Source organism: Triturus cristatus, chromosome 1_2 (assembly GCF_964204655.1).
Source record: "Triturus cristatus chromosome 1_2, aTriCri1.1, whole genome shotgun sequence".
Taxonomy (NCBI): domain Eukaryota; kingdom Metazoa; phylum Chordata; class Amphibia; order Caudata; family Salamandridae; genus Triturus; species Triturus cristatus.
In genome coordinates, this window is record NC_140580.1 from 980464333 (window position 1) to 980481592 (window position 17260).

At 44.9% G+C, this 17260-nt stretch overlaps 1 protein-coding gene across 6 annotated transcripts in view; it reads left to right on the top strand.

Annotated features, from left to right (window-relative positions):
* The window catches only part of EXD3 (exonuclease 3'-5' domain containing 3), a 2855457-nt gene that overhangs the window by 1224410 nt on the left and 1613787 nt on the right, over positions 1-17260 (top strand). For all 6 annotated transcript variants that reach the window (XM_085610760.1, XM_085610799.1, XM_085610781.1 and 3 more), the window contains one exon: positions 11167-11205. In XM_085610760.1, the coding sequence (XP_085466886.1) occupies positions 11167-11205 (39 nt within the window). The remainder of the gene's footprint in view (positions 1-11166; positions 11206-17260) is intronic.

Genomic DNA, 17260 nt, shown 5'->3' on the forward strand with positions numbered 1-17260 from the left:
CACTATGTATTAAAAAAAAAAAACCCTGGTGGCTAGTAGACTTTCTGCCCCGCCTGCCCCTCCTGGGGGCAGATCGTGGACTATTGCCCCTATCTGCCCACCGGGGGGGGGGGCAGAAAGACTGCCTAATACTGGGAGGGGTGGGGGCATTACAGTACCCATTCAGGGCAGCCCCCACCTGATTCTTAGTGGGCTTTCTGCCCCACCCACCGGTTGGCAGATTGGGTGCTCCCAGGGGGGCAGAAAGACTGTATATGCCCAACATAATTGGGGGAAGCAAAGACCTTGCCCAAGGGCTTCTCTCCCCTCCCTAGTGTCTAGTGGGTTGATCCCTGCTTGGGGATCGCCCTACTTCGGGGATCCCAAGCAGGGATCCACTATGGAAGGGTACTTTTGGAAAGAAGATATTCTTACCTTTCCAACATTATCCCTCCCATATGTTTCAGTGTTTGGGGGGCTGAGATAGTCCCACGATCACTGAAGCAGTGAAACTGAAATGAGCCGATCAGCTCATTGAAGTCTCACTTTCAATGTAATGACGTCAGCACGCCATGCACACCAATCGCCATTACATTGGAACAAAGAGATGCCTTGGCAGCTGGAAAAGGTCTTTCCCAGCTCAGGAGGCAAAAAAATATAAAAGGAAAACCTTCTGCTGTAAATAGCAGAGGGATTTCTGGGTTGTGTGCAGAGGACGGAACGGTTACGTCCGCAGCACACAACCAGCGTGGCTAAAGATGGAACTGTTCCGTCCTCTGCACAGAATGGGTTAAAACTGCAAATCTTCAGTTCTACTCTGCAGAAATACTTTACAGTTTGCCTCTAAGTTAAGCCTTGGTGCTCTGTGCCAAGCTGTCATAGGGTTGAGCACAGGTGAATTTGGAGACTTCTTGTGACTTCACACTGACAAGGATTGTGGTTGTTCCTTGAGTAGGTTTTCACCCCCCTCAACCAGTAACCCAATTTCTAACAGTGGTGTTTAGCAGTGAGGATTCAAACTTGTATTTTTGCAGTGCCATACGGTAATTGTGTGTTACACTTACCATCCCAGATAAATAATTTAAGACCAATTCAAGCTTTTTAAATTCTCCTTGATTGGCTCCTTTGTTTTTCCAAATCTACTCTCATTGCTAACTGACTGTATGTGACCATACCTGCAGTAATGGAACTTGGAAAATTACACGGTGGTTGAGCTCAACCAGTTCTGTAAGGAAAGGGAACTCCCCACCATGAAGGATACAAAGAGGTTGGATCTGCAGAAAGCACTGAAGACCTGGTGGGAGGTTCACCAGTTGCTAATAGCAACAGAGGAGCAGGATGATGAGGATGATCTGGGTGAACAGGATCAGGACTTGGATATCAACCTTGAAATACAGCCCTCAGCTGAGGGGGATTACTCATCTCCTAACTTAAAGCTCACTGTCTGAGCAGGAAGCAGAGTATCCTCGCATGCACTGTCCCCAGAAGAGCTGGCTGACAGGAAGGCAGAGAGGGAGTTCAGGCTACAGATGGCCAAGCTCATGATGGAGGAAAAAACTTGCTTTGGAGTGATTGGCTCATGAAAGGAGCCTTAAAGAGCTGAAACATAAGTCAAAACAAATGAATTGCATGAGCAATGGTAGCAGCAGACACACCGTGTCTGATGGACTCAAGAAGGTTTGTGCCCCTAAAGGCCTGATCCCCAATTATGTGGTGGGAGATGACATTGATAAGTGGTTCTCTGCTTCTGAGGTGACCAAGAGAATACATATGATCCCAGAGGAGCACTGGGGGATGGCTTATCGAAACATATGCCTTGTGTGGGGAGGGATGCACATCTTATACTAAAAGTATAGGACCAAACCAGGTATACCTGATAAAAGCCATACTTATCACTAAATTTGGGGTGACCACTGAGAAGTCAGAGGTTCAGAGACAGCCACAAACTCTCAAAACAGTCTTGAGTGGATTTCTTGGACTACTCCAGCAAGAAAAAGAAAGGCTGAGTGATGGGCAGCAAAGTTAATGATAAAAATTGGCTGTGCAACTTAATTTTCAAGGAGCACCTTGTCAATACTTGTTTTACAGAGCTGGGGCAGTGCTTAGTGGACAGGAGGCTTGCTGAGGAGGCGAACCTCTCGGCCAGAACTAGAGTGTCCAAAAAGGCATCGGGGTTGGATTTCCAAAAGGGTGACCAGAGCTCCCACCAGACGAAAGAGAGCGGAGGACTTAAGGGGGTGGTGAGGAGTTAAAAATAAGAAGTTCTCAAAAGGCCCTGAAAATAATTTACAAGGAAACAACAGTAACCAGTCCCAACCTGAGCCAAAGAAGTAATGCTTATTTGATAAACAGGCAGAGAGGGTTGTCCCCCAGTGTGTTCATAGCTACAATTATGGGCACTCCAAGGTAGACTCTAAATGTCCTAAGAGGACACTGCCCCCCACCAGTGGGCAGACACCCGGGTTGGTGAGTGTAGCACTTAGGGAGAAGGTGGTCCCAGTTAGCTTTGGGGAACAGACAGAGGTTACCCTAGTGTCCTTGGGGGGGGGATAAGGAGATGGTGCCAAAAGACCATATCCCTTTAAATACTTATAAGTAATTGCAGTGGGTCACCATCAATGGTCAACGTGTGGAGGCTCTGAGGTACACAGGATCCAGAATGACTATTGAGAGGTGTCAGCTGATGCCTTCAGAGAAGGTCCTCCCTAACTCATTCCACCAAGTCATAGTCGCTGACAACCACAAGTCTCTTTGACTGAGGCGGCGGGACAAATCACAATTGGGGAGAAAACAAAGTTACCATGTTTTAAGGAGGGAGCACACACCCTTTAGCACTGGTTAGCAGTGGTAAAGTACACAGATTCTTATGGCCAACAAAAACAAGAACAGAAACATATAGAGTAATAAGGCAAAGTGTTTGGGGGAAGTCCACCATAATGCTGACCGGTCTAGCCTGTCCTTTTGACATTATCTGCCCATTTCAAGATTCTTCCTAGTTAACCTCAGGGGCATATTCAAAGGTTATTCTGGGCGAATCAATGTAGTGATTCCACCCATGAATCTGTAAGCTGAAATCCTTGCCTCAAATTTCTGTAAATAAAGAGGTTAATACGAGTCATGTTTATTTCTGAATTTTCCTTCTTCAGGAATGTGTGCTTTGCTGGACACTAGTAAATCATTTAGTACCCTACACTCTGCCCTGATGATCTGAAATAAGTTTAGCTGGTTCTCATAGACATCAGAGTTTGCTTTTTCAACGGCTCAGTGGACACTCCATTTGGACTGTGAATTTTCCCAGTTCACATTTGTCCATTAACCCCACTTGTCAATTCTACTGCACTTTCCATCATAAACTTCCCCTGGTCTCATTCAGACAAGAGCATCTTAACAGTGCTTGCAAATTCTTACATGCTGGTAATATTGTTCCCAACCTTGTGATTTTCAACACTTTGTAATAGGCAGCAAATGTTTAAGGAGTGGACTCATTAACTGTGACTTGCTGTCTATGACAATCTTTAAGTGCTTCCGTCCAGAGCATCTGCTCATCTTACTTAGTCAACCTACTTATTGGAGGCCACAGCGCGTCTGCGCCACAGGTGCGCTGAAGCCCATCAGCACCTGGACCACGGCCAGTGCTAGGACCCCTGGCCCGCCTAACACCTACAGCAACTCCAGAGCCACACTTCGAGCCCTCAACTCAGGACCTCACAACCACAACTACTGCTGCTCCTCTTCACGATCCACAGCAGGACCCTTCTCCTGTCGCTACTGCCCCTCCCACTGCACCATCAAATCCCCTGGAGGTGGAATAGCCATCATCTACAAAGAATCCCTCAACTGTACAGCCACCACACACAGTACCACTCCCATCATGGAGCGCCTAAACTTCTAAATTAACACCAACAGCAAAACCCAATCAGCTGCATTCTCGCTTACAGAACCCCCGGATCCCGCCCGTGTTCTGCGAGGCCATCACCTTCCTAACCATCAACTCAAAAAACTTCTTCTTCCTAGGGGACCTAAACTTTCACCTGGATGACCCTTCTGACACCAACGCATCCAACCTTCCCGTGAGCATGGACATCCTCGGCCTCTCACTACTGGTCACCGGCCCCACTCACATCGGCGGGCACTTATGGACCCCATATTCTCAGCCAGCGGCAGAATCAAATACAGCCACAACACCGAAATCACCTGGTCAGACCACTTGATCATCCACTTCTACATCTTGAACACCGCTAACACCATCGCCAGCCCCGACCCCCAGCTGGAGCTGGAGCAAGATAACAGATGACCTCTGGACACACCCCCTCAACACCTCTCTGCCGGACCCCTCCTCCAATCTCAAGGAAGCTATCAAAAACTTCAACACCCCGATCACCAAATGCGCTGACAGTGTTGCACCACTCAAGCTCCCCAAACTGGACACACCCTCCAATCACACCAGCTGGCTCACCCCAAACTCAAATCTACAAAACACATCTGCAAACAGCTGGAAAGGATCTGCCGCACCCGCAGAGAGCCCTCCGACAGAGAAAATGTCAAACTAGTTCTCAACAATTACCACAAACAGAAAACCCCCAGAAGAACGCCCTCACCACCCGCCAGCTCCAACTACAGCCAAGAACTCTTCTGCATCATTGAAGAATTCTCCAACCCCACAGCCACCGAGCATTCCACCACCCTCTCCCAGGACTACTGCAACTCTCACAGAATTCTTCTACAGTAAAATCCCTACCATCTATGAACATTTCGACCCTCAAGTACCCCTGGCCGACATAGACGGACTCCCCACCATCATCGGGTACGACCTGGACACAATCCCTGCGTGAGCCCTCTCTTCACGCAGACCACTGCCACCATCATGTGCACCATCCACTCTGGAGCACCCAGAGATCCCCGCCCTCACCATATGTTCATCCTAGGGAACAACTCCATCAGCAAAGAACTCACCACCATCCTCAACACTTCAATCACCTCTGCCATCTTCCCAGTGGGTTGGAAGCATGCAGCGGTCAAACTGCTCCTGAAAAAAAAAGCCTCTGCAGACCTGGTAGAACTCAAAAACTACCAACCAATCACCCTGCTCCCCTTTCCAGCAAAAGTCCTGGAAGAAGCAATTACCATCATCCAGCTCACCAATCACCTGGAAACCAGCAAACTCCTAGACTCCTCCCAATCAGTATTCTGCTCAAATCACAGCGTGGAAACCGCTCTGATGGCAGCCACCAATTACATCAGGGCTGTCCTAGACAAGGGAGCGACAGCAGCCCTGATCCTCCTCGACCTCTCCGCAGCCATCAACACCATGTCCCAATACACCCTCCTACAGGGTTTCCACTAGATGGGATTCCGAGGGAAATCCCTTAAATGGATCTTGTTCTTTCTCACCGGTAGAACCCAGAGCATCTGCCTCCTTTTTCCTCGAGCCAAAGGACATCATCTGCGGCGTCCAACAAGGGTCATCTTTTCAACACATAAATGTCCCCGCTGGCTACCCTTATTAGAGCCCATGAGATGAACATTAATATATATTACGCGGATGACACTCAGCTCATCCTAGCCCTGTCCTCAGACCCCACCACTACCAAATCAAACTTTCACAGGTGCATGACCAGCGTCACCAGCTGGATGGAGAACATCTGACAAAAACTCAACGCCGACAAAACTGAGGTACTCCTCTTTGAAAACAATATCTCCCCTTGGAATGACTCCTGGTGGCCAACCCAACTTGGCCCCACACCTACAGAACACACAAGGAACCTAGGCATCATACTCAACAGCAAGCTCACGATGAGGAAGCAGATAAATGTCATCTTGTCATCATGTTTCCTCATCCTACACATGTTGAAGTAAATATTCAAATGGCTCCCCACCAACACCAGACACACAGTCACCCAGGCACTCATTACCAGCCGCCTGGGCTATGGCAACGCCCTCTATGTGGGGATTACTGCACAACTTTCAAACAGACTCCAGACCATTCAAAATGCAGCAGCAAGGCTCATCTTCGCCCTCCCAAGGTGAATCCACATCACCCCCACCTCCAAGCACTGCACTGGCTCCCCATCAACAAACTGTGCCAGTCCAAACTACTCACCCATGCCTACAAGGCCCTCCACAACCACAGAGTCAACTTCTACCACCCTGTCAGACAGCTGTGCTCTGCATCTCTCTCCCTGGCTCACACACCACGCATCCACGGAAGCAGGAGCCGTGGCCACGCTTTCTGTCACCTAGCCACAAAGTCCTGGAACAACCTCCCACTCCAGCTTTGACCCTGCAGGAGTTTCAGCAAGGGCCTGAAGACTTGGTTGTTTGACAGATAACCCTCAGCCGGAGCTCCTTCTTCCCCCCCCCCAGCACCTGGATACCCTCGTGGGTGATAAGCAGCACTCTCTAAATCCTGATTGATTGATATTCCAAGACGTGGGTCCCTTCCACACTGACACTGGAATCAGGCTATACACGACTAATGAGCCATAAAAGGGTTGAAACTAGTCCTGGATTGCTTGTGTTCCGGCTCCAGAAGGACCTGGCTTGGCAGGTCGGGCTGAATTATTTCTATTGAAACAGAATCATGACTGATTTGCACATGGCTGGGTCCAAACTGAAGTGACATGGTGTACAAAATAATGATGGACTGGGATGCGCGGAGCAATTACTTGTGGCTGAGATTCGCTCAAGCATTTTGTCGAATACTTTAAAATATATATATATATATATATATATATATTTGTTTATTTGCATTTCGAATAACATAATAGCAGCGCACATAGAACAAATGTTACCTGTACATATAGGTTCATATTACAGTAACATCCGATATCATTTCACTGTCAGATTGTATCCTTGGACATCATTTGCATACTTTTGAGTCATTTCAGGGTTTGATCAAATCTTTATAACATAGTATATCATTATCTCCGACGCTTACTTTCAGCAATCAGTCCACTCATCCCTTCTCAGCGTTCAGTTCATACATGCGAGGGGATGTGTGGATGTAAATATTTGATTGTTATAATTATTACACAAGTGCTTCCCTTGACCATCCATGTTACATGTAGTTTTATTTATAACGATGCAGTTAGTAAATATGTTTTCAATGGGTTCCAGATATCTTTTGGTCTGAAAGAAAGAGGGAGAAATTCCGCATAAGTGAGTGATTTATCCTGCCAAAATATTAGGTCTTGGATGCATTCATTCCCATTCCCCATCTACAGGTGACTCTGCGTTTAGCTATTAACAACCCCAGTGCCGTGTATTTCTTGTATGCTGCCTCTACCTCCTCTCTGTATCCTAAATATCTGTGACCGGTGATACCTGTAGAGGAGATCTGATCATTTGTGCCAGTGCATTAAGTACCTGATGCCAATACCGATTGACGTCAGGGCATTCCCATGCCAAATGTAGGAAATTAGCTGCATCTCTTCTGCACCATTCGCATGTATCACTTACCTCTTAGATGAAATGTATACATTTTAACCGGATTATAGTAGAGGTGGTGCAGAAACTTGTATATTTAAGCAGTAAACTACTACCCTGAGAGAAAACCTATTCCATGGTTAAAAAAGGTGAACGATTGTACATTATAATCCCTTTATTACTTACTAGGTATATCCTTTACCATGGTTACGAATCATGCTCCCAAGATCTGGATGGCACAAAACAAGACCAATAACCCTCGTGTTCTTGGGTTGTTTCTATCTATACAATCCTATCAATATAGACAACAACTCTGTCAGGTGCCCATCATGCAAATGCAGATTTTTTCTTAAGAATGATGGGCCCAATTTTGCTTTCTTACCCAAAAATCGATTACCTTGGGGAGTGGAGGGGTAGGAACCAGGGCAAATAGCATCCACCTGACTTGTATTAATGTTACAGAACCGTGATCGCATCAGACTACCAAGACTCCACAAGGTAAATAACTCACTGGCGTGACCGTGTCACTCGCCCTTGATGCTGCTTATCCCAAATATAACAAGTCCCAACGTGCTGAAGTTGTCACAAACCTGTTTTTTCAAATTATGTTTCCATGAATAACCTGATCTGTCACCTGGAAAATCGTTACCCTGACTCGGTGATGATGTAGCAGCGCACACAAGTCTGGTATTACATTTGAGAAAACGTACCTTTCTTTGTCTAAAAGGTCGAAATCCCGGAATAGGAGGTTAGCCCAACCAGTACTCTCACACTATAGCAGTTTTCCCTGTTTAGAGGAAGGACCCCGAAAGACACCCTTTGTAATCCCCCTCCAACCATATATAGAGAATTCTGCTTGTCTAACAACGGGTAAAGATTTGGAACCAAAGCTATTTTGAGGTAGAAAACCCGGTGATTCACTTTTGCCATGCACTAAACCCAATTTGTCAGCCAGAACAACATCGTCGACTTGCAAAATCGGTTTAGGGACCCATTCTAAATTGTATTAAGAATGAGCGTGAAAGGGGCAGCCCTTTCCAAACTGGGATTTGGAATGTAGCTAATCACTAAAAAGTTACAAACTTCTCAAAGGAAGTTTTATCAGATTCATAAAGTGAAAGTTGTACCTTTTGGACTGATTCTCCTTTAGGAATCATGACAGGTGACCTCAGGGATGGGGGTGGGGATTGGGGAACGGGGCAGTGGTCCAAGTAACCTCTACCTGCTTCCCCTAATGTGTACCCAATCTTTGTTTTTTAAAGGCACCTGTTCCTTTAAGGAACATGGGGTACTATCAAAAAAAATATCTTGTTTGAGAATGTTATTGCTGGCCACAGTCCTTGTATTTGTAGCCAATCATAGGTGGTTGGAAATAGTGACCTGCCTAATTGATATTCATTTGGGGGATGGCATTATGCGATGTAACATATTAGTACGTAGTTCGCTTTGCAAAATCAAAGACTGGTCACAAAACGTTTGTGACCAAATTGTAAACTACTTTTTGCGACAGGTATCAATAGCTGTTATACAAGGGCAGAATTGAGACAGACCAATAATTAAACTTTGGTCGGTATAGAACGGGGTCACAGCCTGACCTCGAGGTCTGAGGGTTTTTTCCCCCCACACAGTAAGGTAAGAAAACACTATATGCACAAGTGCTCCCTTAGGATGATAAGAACTGAAAGGATTGTATGAGCTCTTGGAAGAAGAGTAATCTAAAGCCGTACTCTGGACTCAGTGAGAAGAACTAAAGTTGTCTGCCCTCAGAACTAGAATCCTGTCTGGCACATTGGATCCAGGGTTAATTTCCAAAAGATAAACTGCCCATTGTATGTTTAAACAAGCATTGGCATATCCAATAGGTCTCGCCTTTGGGACCTTATAGGTGTTTAGCCATGCAACAGTTGCATAACTAAACACTTATAAGGTCCCAAAAGCAAGACCTATTGGCTATGCCAATGCTTGTTTTAACTGCTGCAATCTATTGAAGCCTCACGGAGAACATCAAAGCGGCCGTGCAGCCGCGAAAGTGATCGCGATCAAACATCAAAGCGGCCGCGAAAGTGAAAGTAATAGCGGTAAAGCGCGACGCGCGCGCCCGCGCACATGCACTGTAGGTCTAGGCTGGCCTGGTAGCACTTTTTGGAGCCCTCTCAAAAAGTCTCGCCAGACCAGCACATGCGCTGGGTCAGGCGAGACCTAATAAATAAGCCTACACCTGATATTTTCATGTTCGCCTCCCTGTCACCAGGGTTCATTTCACAGGGAGATTCTGCATCTCTTTGCTTCTTAAAAAGGAGGCAGAGCTGGTGAATAAGCAGTGCTCTGATTTGGAGGTCTCAGTTGGGCTGCCAGCAGAAATGATGAATTATCAGGGATCAAGTATTTGGGCTGTGGGTAAGGAGTCTAGCTTTTGAATGTATGACAGAATTCACACACGAGAAACAGATGTTTGTTGCTTGATGAATGCTGTCCCACATACCCATAACCCCAATCACCGCTTCTGCCTTCTGCTTTGCTGTTACCCACAGTGTTCCTCCAGAGCTGACCACAAATGACATCGAAGAGGTCACAGGTTGCGAGCTGCCTGACCAATGCTGTCTCTGCCTTCCTCGCTGTAATTTTAGTAGCTGCTGGATCACCTCTTCCTTTTTAAAACAAAGATTGTTTGGGTAATCAACCCGATATTGCAAATATTTAAATGGCCACCGAGTGAAAGATGTCACAGTAGAACTCGAAACCCCAGCTGACATTATTAAATATTAATTTTATATTATCTGTTCTCTACATTGGATGGGTCCTTTAAGTGATTTTGTGACAGTCTTAGCCCAAAGAGGAGGAAACTGAGATCTACACGATCTATTTGGTTTATTGTGGCGTCCCGATAAAAAAATCTTGAGTTTAGGATTGGTGTTAATGATGTGTAATGGGACAAAAGACAGTTTTACTTGTCAGAATGAATGATCCCAGATGGGTACAGGAGCCAGTAACCTGCCAGTCAGTCTAGCATGTGCAATAAGAGAAATGTATCTGTCGAGGACAGAGATTCTAATGGGCACAGAAGCACACCACCATTTCTTTCCATCATATTTTATTAAGACTTCTAGATCTTATTTGTGGCTCTAGCCCCTCACTCATCTCTAAAGTAGTGCCTGACTAGGGAAACAGGTCCACCTCAGTTGTGCCGCTGTGAAATTGTCCTCTCTTCAATGCACATTCACTTGGTCGCTGAAGCCTCAGCACCTCGGCAGTGTGGCTACCACAGGTCTATGGACGTGCCTCTGTCATATAGCTCCTCACTGTCAGACAATCTGACTTTGTTGCTGAAGAGGCTGCAGCAGCCTGAGCACAGGCTGTATACTGCTGCTATACAACCACCAAATAAGATCTGACTCTCTAAAGCACTCAAGGTAACTTTAAAGTTATCATAACCGTTCATGTAGCAGATGGCACATACTCGCGCCTTGTCCTCGGTGTCTTTAAAAACGCTAAACTGCATATTGGTCCTTGCTATTTCACTGTAATATTAATTCAAGTAAAATGTTGTGCCCAGTTTCTCTCCATAAATTGCTTTGGGTGCTTTGAGGTCGATTATGTCCATAATGACGATGATGAATATGAAATCAGCGGTGGACATCTGGCAGTAAACATTCTTTTACCCTTATGCAAACTGGCGAAATGGCAAAAAGTTCTGCCACTTAAATCATGTTCAACTGAAACAGCTGTTTTTTTAAAGTTCTTTATTAATGTTTTTTCTTTCAGAAAAGCATGACGCAGGAGAACTGGTCAGATCATGTCCAGGTGAGTCTGAGACATTTCCAAAATTCTGCCTCGTGTTAAAGAAACAATACGCAGGATATGTAAACTAGGCTGTATTATTAGTCGGCCCACTTTTATTATGCTAGTTTGTAAACGAAAACATACACCACAAAGTGGCTTCTGAGGCTGGTGAGTGAGATAGTCTGAAGTACTGACAAACTCTTGACAATCCTGTCTTAAGTGTCTTACAGATTCGAGATTTAAGGCGCAAACCAATTTATGACATGTTGTGGACTGGTCGTCTAACAGTTATGGCCTAACAAATGTGGGTACTTCCTCGAGATGTGTAGGTGAATGGGGTTGTACCATTAGAAAAAATGTGATACATGCATAGTTTTGCAGTATGCTGTGGAAGGTCTTGGGATGCTGACTGGGGCAGAGACAACCTAGATGGTGGTGACAGACCACTGAGTCTGTGGTGTCTTGGGTCAGATGGTGTTGGTGGTAGTGAAGTGCGAGGAAAATGCTGATCCATGGGAAAGTCACTTGGGCTCCTAATACTTTACGGAGTCTAGAGTATCTAGCTTCTTCTTCTCTATGAAGCGTCTCCTCTTCATCTGCATGTGTTTTATTGAAGCAGAGGCTCAAGCTGGCATCCTGATGTAAAAAGAGTCTGTAGCCTTGAAAGACTAGAAGACCTTCCAGGCTGAAAGAGAGGAGGTGGTCTTGGCTGTACAGTGTGAATAGCACCCAGTGATTTGGCTATGACTGTGGTACTTTTGGGCTCTTGAAAGGCCTACCCAGATGAGGTATTGAACTCCGAAAACCAAGAGGCACTGCCAATTCTTGCTCTTCAAGGAAGTTGAGCAGCATATCATATCATCATTTGATGTCAGCTCCTGATTCATGGGTCAAAAAGACTAGTTAATGCTTAGAGCAAATGTATTATTTAATATAAACTGTTCGTATTAAAGAAATGTTTAGTGGAAAGGATATATGAAAGAGAAGTCTGGTAGATGTTAAAATATTGATAAATAGGGAAAACATATATCAAAACATTATCAACTTTAAGTCTGAATCCAAGTTTTAGAAATGTCTTCATGCTGGAAATACTTTACTCGAAGAAATTCTACAATTCTAATTAATTGCACCTAAATACATCATCACCCTAAAACTACACTTCTCACTGTAAATGTTTTATTTACATTAGTACTAGCCTACAAGCGCTGAGACGCCGTGCTTCAACTAATGTGCTGGTTTAAAAGCTTTAGTTTCAAACTGCAGCACCAGGTAAACTTGTGTACAGCTCTGTAGCTCAATAGTCTCTGGCTTATGCCAATTTAACCTGCTGTACGTTTGCAAGCCCTATATATGCAGAAGTCTATGCATCCAGGTTCATACACCATGCGCAAAAGGCACACCATCTTTTCATTCTCATATTTCTAAACGTATTTGCAGCTTTGATATAGCACACTGTTTCATCACTCTCGGTTCTATGTTGGAAAAATCAAGTAAAAGTCAATAATACTCTGTTGGCATGATTTGCGGTTTTATTAGTGTTGCGAAAGCTTCACAGAATTATAGTTATTCCAGATAAGTATTTTGTATGTATGATGGTGTCGAAAGTTATTTTAGATGCTTGATATCTGACCGGTATACAGACGTGCTGTGCTCTCGCCTTGTGGATAACCCTATCCAAAAGAATCCACACATAAGAAACAAAAGACGTTCTTCCAAGGAAGTTTAATGCAGTCAGTGTAAACATACTTTTTTAACTTTCGATGATGAATCCAGAAATAGAAAACCATTGGTTCAGTCCACTAAAGAGAGCTTGGACTTCTGTCATTGCACGTTCATATACAAGAGAGAAAAAGTCTCTTTACTGGATTGAACTTCTTTTGTTTCTTATATGTGGATTCTTTTTGGATGGGGTTATCCCCAAGGCGTGTGCGCAGCAAGTCTGTATACTGGTTAGATATACAGCATCTATTAGAGTTAAGCACGACAGTGCTCCTGAGCAGAGGATACTTTCCCTGCTGCACCAGAAACATTGAAGAGCAATTTACCTAGAGTAAAAAGATTTCTTTTTGGAGTGCCCATTGGGAAACACAATTTTAGGTGTTGAAAGTTAGCCAGTCTCCTGATTTCTTTTAGATAATTCCAAGGCCAGCACTTCATAGGGCGTTGTAAGGCTCTGGCCATAGAGTGCTATGGCACAGATTTTTGCAAAATGCCTGGAAGACTGTGTTTTAATTGAAACAGAGGCACTCTTACAAGCAAATTTCTGCCCCAAACGCTGAAAATCTTGGCACTGTTTCAGGAAAACAATTTCTTCCATTTCCTCCGTAAACTGCTTCACTCCTTGTTTATTTACTGGTACCTGGAAAAGGAGCTCTTTCCACTTCCAACATCTCTCCTCCTACAATCAGGTTTCCTCTGTCACCACTTGCTTTGACTTCAAATCGATTTTCCATCACATTTACCGTCAATTATTTTCTTTTCATCGTTCATTCTGTCCCTGATTCTTCCGCACCTTTTTAGGTCTCGCCTGGCGAAAGCAGCGTATGCACTGCTCTCGCCATTGCGAGTACCTTTTGGAATCAATTCTGCCGAGGGCTTTCATGCACGCGTTTGCATGGACAAAGATGGCTGCTCTCGCCATTTGTCCATAGCAAACAGCATGCACGTGTCCGTGGGACTGTGGACAGTCCAACACCATCTTTATTCCAAGCTTTCCATTGTCATGGCAACTTATCACACTGCCTTGTTTTTATAGCGCAAACTTCACCCGAGGGTATCGGTATCAGAGCGCTTTACATGAACAACAGTTGCGCTACACAAGGCTGTAACTTTTCTTGGCTACGCTGCCTTATTTTACTTCTTTCTTTTCTTCTTCACGTTCCTGTTTGTCCTTTTTAAAGATTTTTCTTAGGAGAGAAGCCTCTAAAACCCCCTTTTGTCCATCGGGCTTCGCACGCTTGCCACATAATTCGCATTCACAACTTTTACGCCGCACCAATGGCACTAGCCGCCATTGCTTTCTTCCTCCCGGGTGTTCTGGACGCAGCCATTTCCGTGCAGCTCTGCAGCTTCTCGTTCTAGTACTTGCATATTTAACCCATACTAACCAGCAGGCGTGCAACCATTGTTCCTTAGAAAAAAGGTCTCTCGTTATTGTTGTTCCAGAGATAAGCAGTGATTGCGCCGTGCTGAAGACAACGGGTTCTGATTTATTAGTAAAGCATTCCTATTTAATATTTATGAGACGATTGAGGCTTTAAAATGAACACGAAGTGAAAAATACAGTAGGAGGAGGCTGAGAAGAAACAACATAGCGCCCTCTACTGTGCATATGCCGTAAGTACGCTTCCAGTAAATAATCAGCTGCGCGCGCCACGCTGAAATTTTTTTTATTGGTAAGCAGAGCAGCAACTTAAACGGGTATTCGTTCATTATAACACTTGTCATGTCGTAGCCAGACCTAGCACCCTGGAAGATACTGGAAGATAAGTTTTTAGTGCGAATTATTAATATTGGTGTTGTCCGATGTAACATAATAAAACAAACACTAGCAGCTCTCGGTCCTCAGAACACCAAGGAAATGGGTGTTTTGTAGCAGCGTCATAGAAATTACATTTTGTTCTGTTGCGATGAAGCACGGTTTACGATTTGGTGATATTTATAAATGACAAAAGTAAATAAAAGAGGGCTGGCAGCGGTGGGATTCAAACCCACGCCATTGAAATGACTGCAACCTAAATCCAGCGCCTTAGACCACTCGGTCGTCATGCTGCCTTGTTTTTATAGCACGAACTTCACCCAAGGGTATCAGTATCATAGCGCTTTACATGAACACCAGTTGCGCTACACAAGGCTGTAACTTTTCTTGGCCATGCTGCCTTGTTTTAATTCTTTCTTTTCTTCTTCGCGTGCCTGTTTGTCCAGGCGTCTCCAGGCGTCGTCCCTTATTTGATGGTCACCTATTGTGCCTTTTTTACGCCTCACGATCAACTTTTACCCGTGGGCCTGCTATGAAAATTGATCATGTTTATTATTAATAACCTATTTTTTCATTGTAAAGCAGTCAGTGTACCCAGCCACTTTGCTAAAATATTTATTACATCTTTGGAAGAGGAACTTTCCTCGTGTCCACCTGATTCTCTCATCTTAGTGGCAGGTGACATGAATTGTACGTTTGAACCCCTGGCCACAGAAGACCTCCTCGAGACTGAGAGCGAGGATGCCAGGTGGTCTATCCCATCCCTGACTTTACCCCCCATAAAAAAATGGACACCAGTAGCGATTCAACTGAACGCCCTAACTCTTGAATTTGGCCTCAGAGCAGCTAATGGACGTCTTCCTTCTGACATCAATGGGGCAAACACATTTAATAGAATCCATTGTCAAACCCGCATTGATTATATCCTGATAGACCGGCGACTATGGAGAAACGCAGTGGATATGATTATAGTTCCATCTATTGAGAGCGATCATAATCCCCTGTGTTTAACCATGAAGAGTCCATGGTCTTCCGATCCACCAAATGTTGGCACGGGTTCCACTATGCTCTCCAAGGAAATAGTTCCATCAAACTGCAGGAGATACCTTAAATGGCCCCAAATCACTTGCAACGAGCAGAAATTAGTTGCTATAAGGAGGTCCTGTTAGTTAATACTATGGAACTCCAAAAAGCATGTAGTGATCATGATGGGTGTCCTAGGGCTGGGATTATTCACACAGACACAGTCACGAAGATGGGATATTTTTTCCTGTCATCTTCCTCCAAGAGAATCTCCAGTAAGCCCCACAAAACATCAGATATATGGTACAACTCGGAGTGTAGACAAAAAAAGACCTCACTAATCATCGCTGTCAAAAACTCTGATTCTAGTTAAGTGCATTGTGCTAGAAAAGAGTATAAAAAGGCAGTGATGCGAGCAAAGCGTGCCTGGGAGGAATCCCACTGGTTGGAACTTAAAGCCGCCAGTCTGGCTAAGGACGGAAATACTTTCTGGAACATATGTAGAAAGTCTACAGGTTCGGATCCTGATACCATCCCAAACCACATCACAAACCAAGAGTGGTTTGCCCATTTTAAAAAACTTTATTCCAGTGAGGAATCACAAAGCTCTCGATCTTTGCCCCATATAATAGCCACTGCCCCTATCACTGAGGCATGTGACCCCTTTGTGGAGTCTGAGGTCCTGATTGCTATTAATAAAATAGTTCCAGCCAAGGCCCCTGGCCCAGATGGCCTTCCTGGCGATTTATTTCGAGCGGATGCCCAAAATTGGGCAAAGTACTTTACTATTCTGCTCAACGCCCTCATAAATGGATCTCCCGTTCCTGACTCCTGGAAAGGTGCCGAGGTGGTCCCAATATTCAAAAAGGGCTCCAGGGAGGACCCTGCTAACTACCGTCCGATCAGCCTTATTGATGCTGGTCAGATGGTGGTTGGCAGGGCCATATTGGAGAGAATCCTGCTGTGGACTAATGAGAATAACATCTTGTCTCATTACCAGGCAGGTTTTAGATCAAATACAGGCACAATCGATCAGGTCTTTAGACTCCTTCTTTTATATTGGAAGGTGGTCCTGATCGGCAAGGGTAGTCTCCATCTGGCGTTCATCGACCTGAAGACAGCCTTTGACCTGGTCCCTCGAGATCGTCTATGGCTAGTTATGAGGGAAACAGGCGTGCCCTTGCCGATCCTTAATCTCCTTATCCGATTGCATGAGGGCAATTATGCCCAGATTAGATGGGGTAATCAGAACCAAAAAACTGCAAAAATTCCTGTTACTAGGGGAGTCCGTCAGGGCTGTGTTTTGGCACCACCCTCTTCTCTATTTGTGAACGGGGTGGTGAAATTCTTACAAGACATTCCAGCAGATGCCCCAGCCCTGGCGGCCGACAAGGTCCCCGCTCTCCTTTTTGCAGACGACACCCTGCTAATCTCCAAGACCCCAGCTGGGCTCCAGAAGCTCTTGGACAGATTTCATCTATTTTGCAACTTAAGAGGTCTGTCTATAAATACAACGAAGACCAAACTTCTTTCATTTAATGCACGCAGACCATCCAGAATTATTCCCAAACTGGA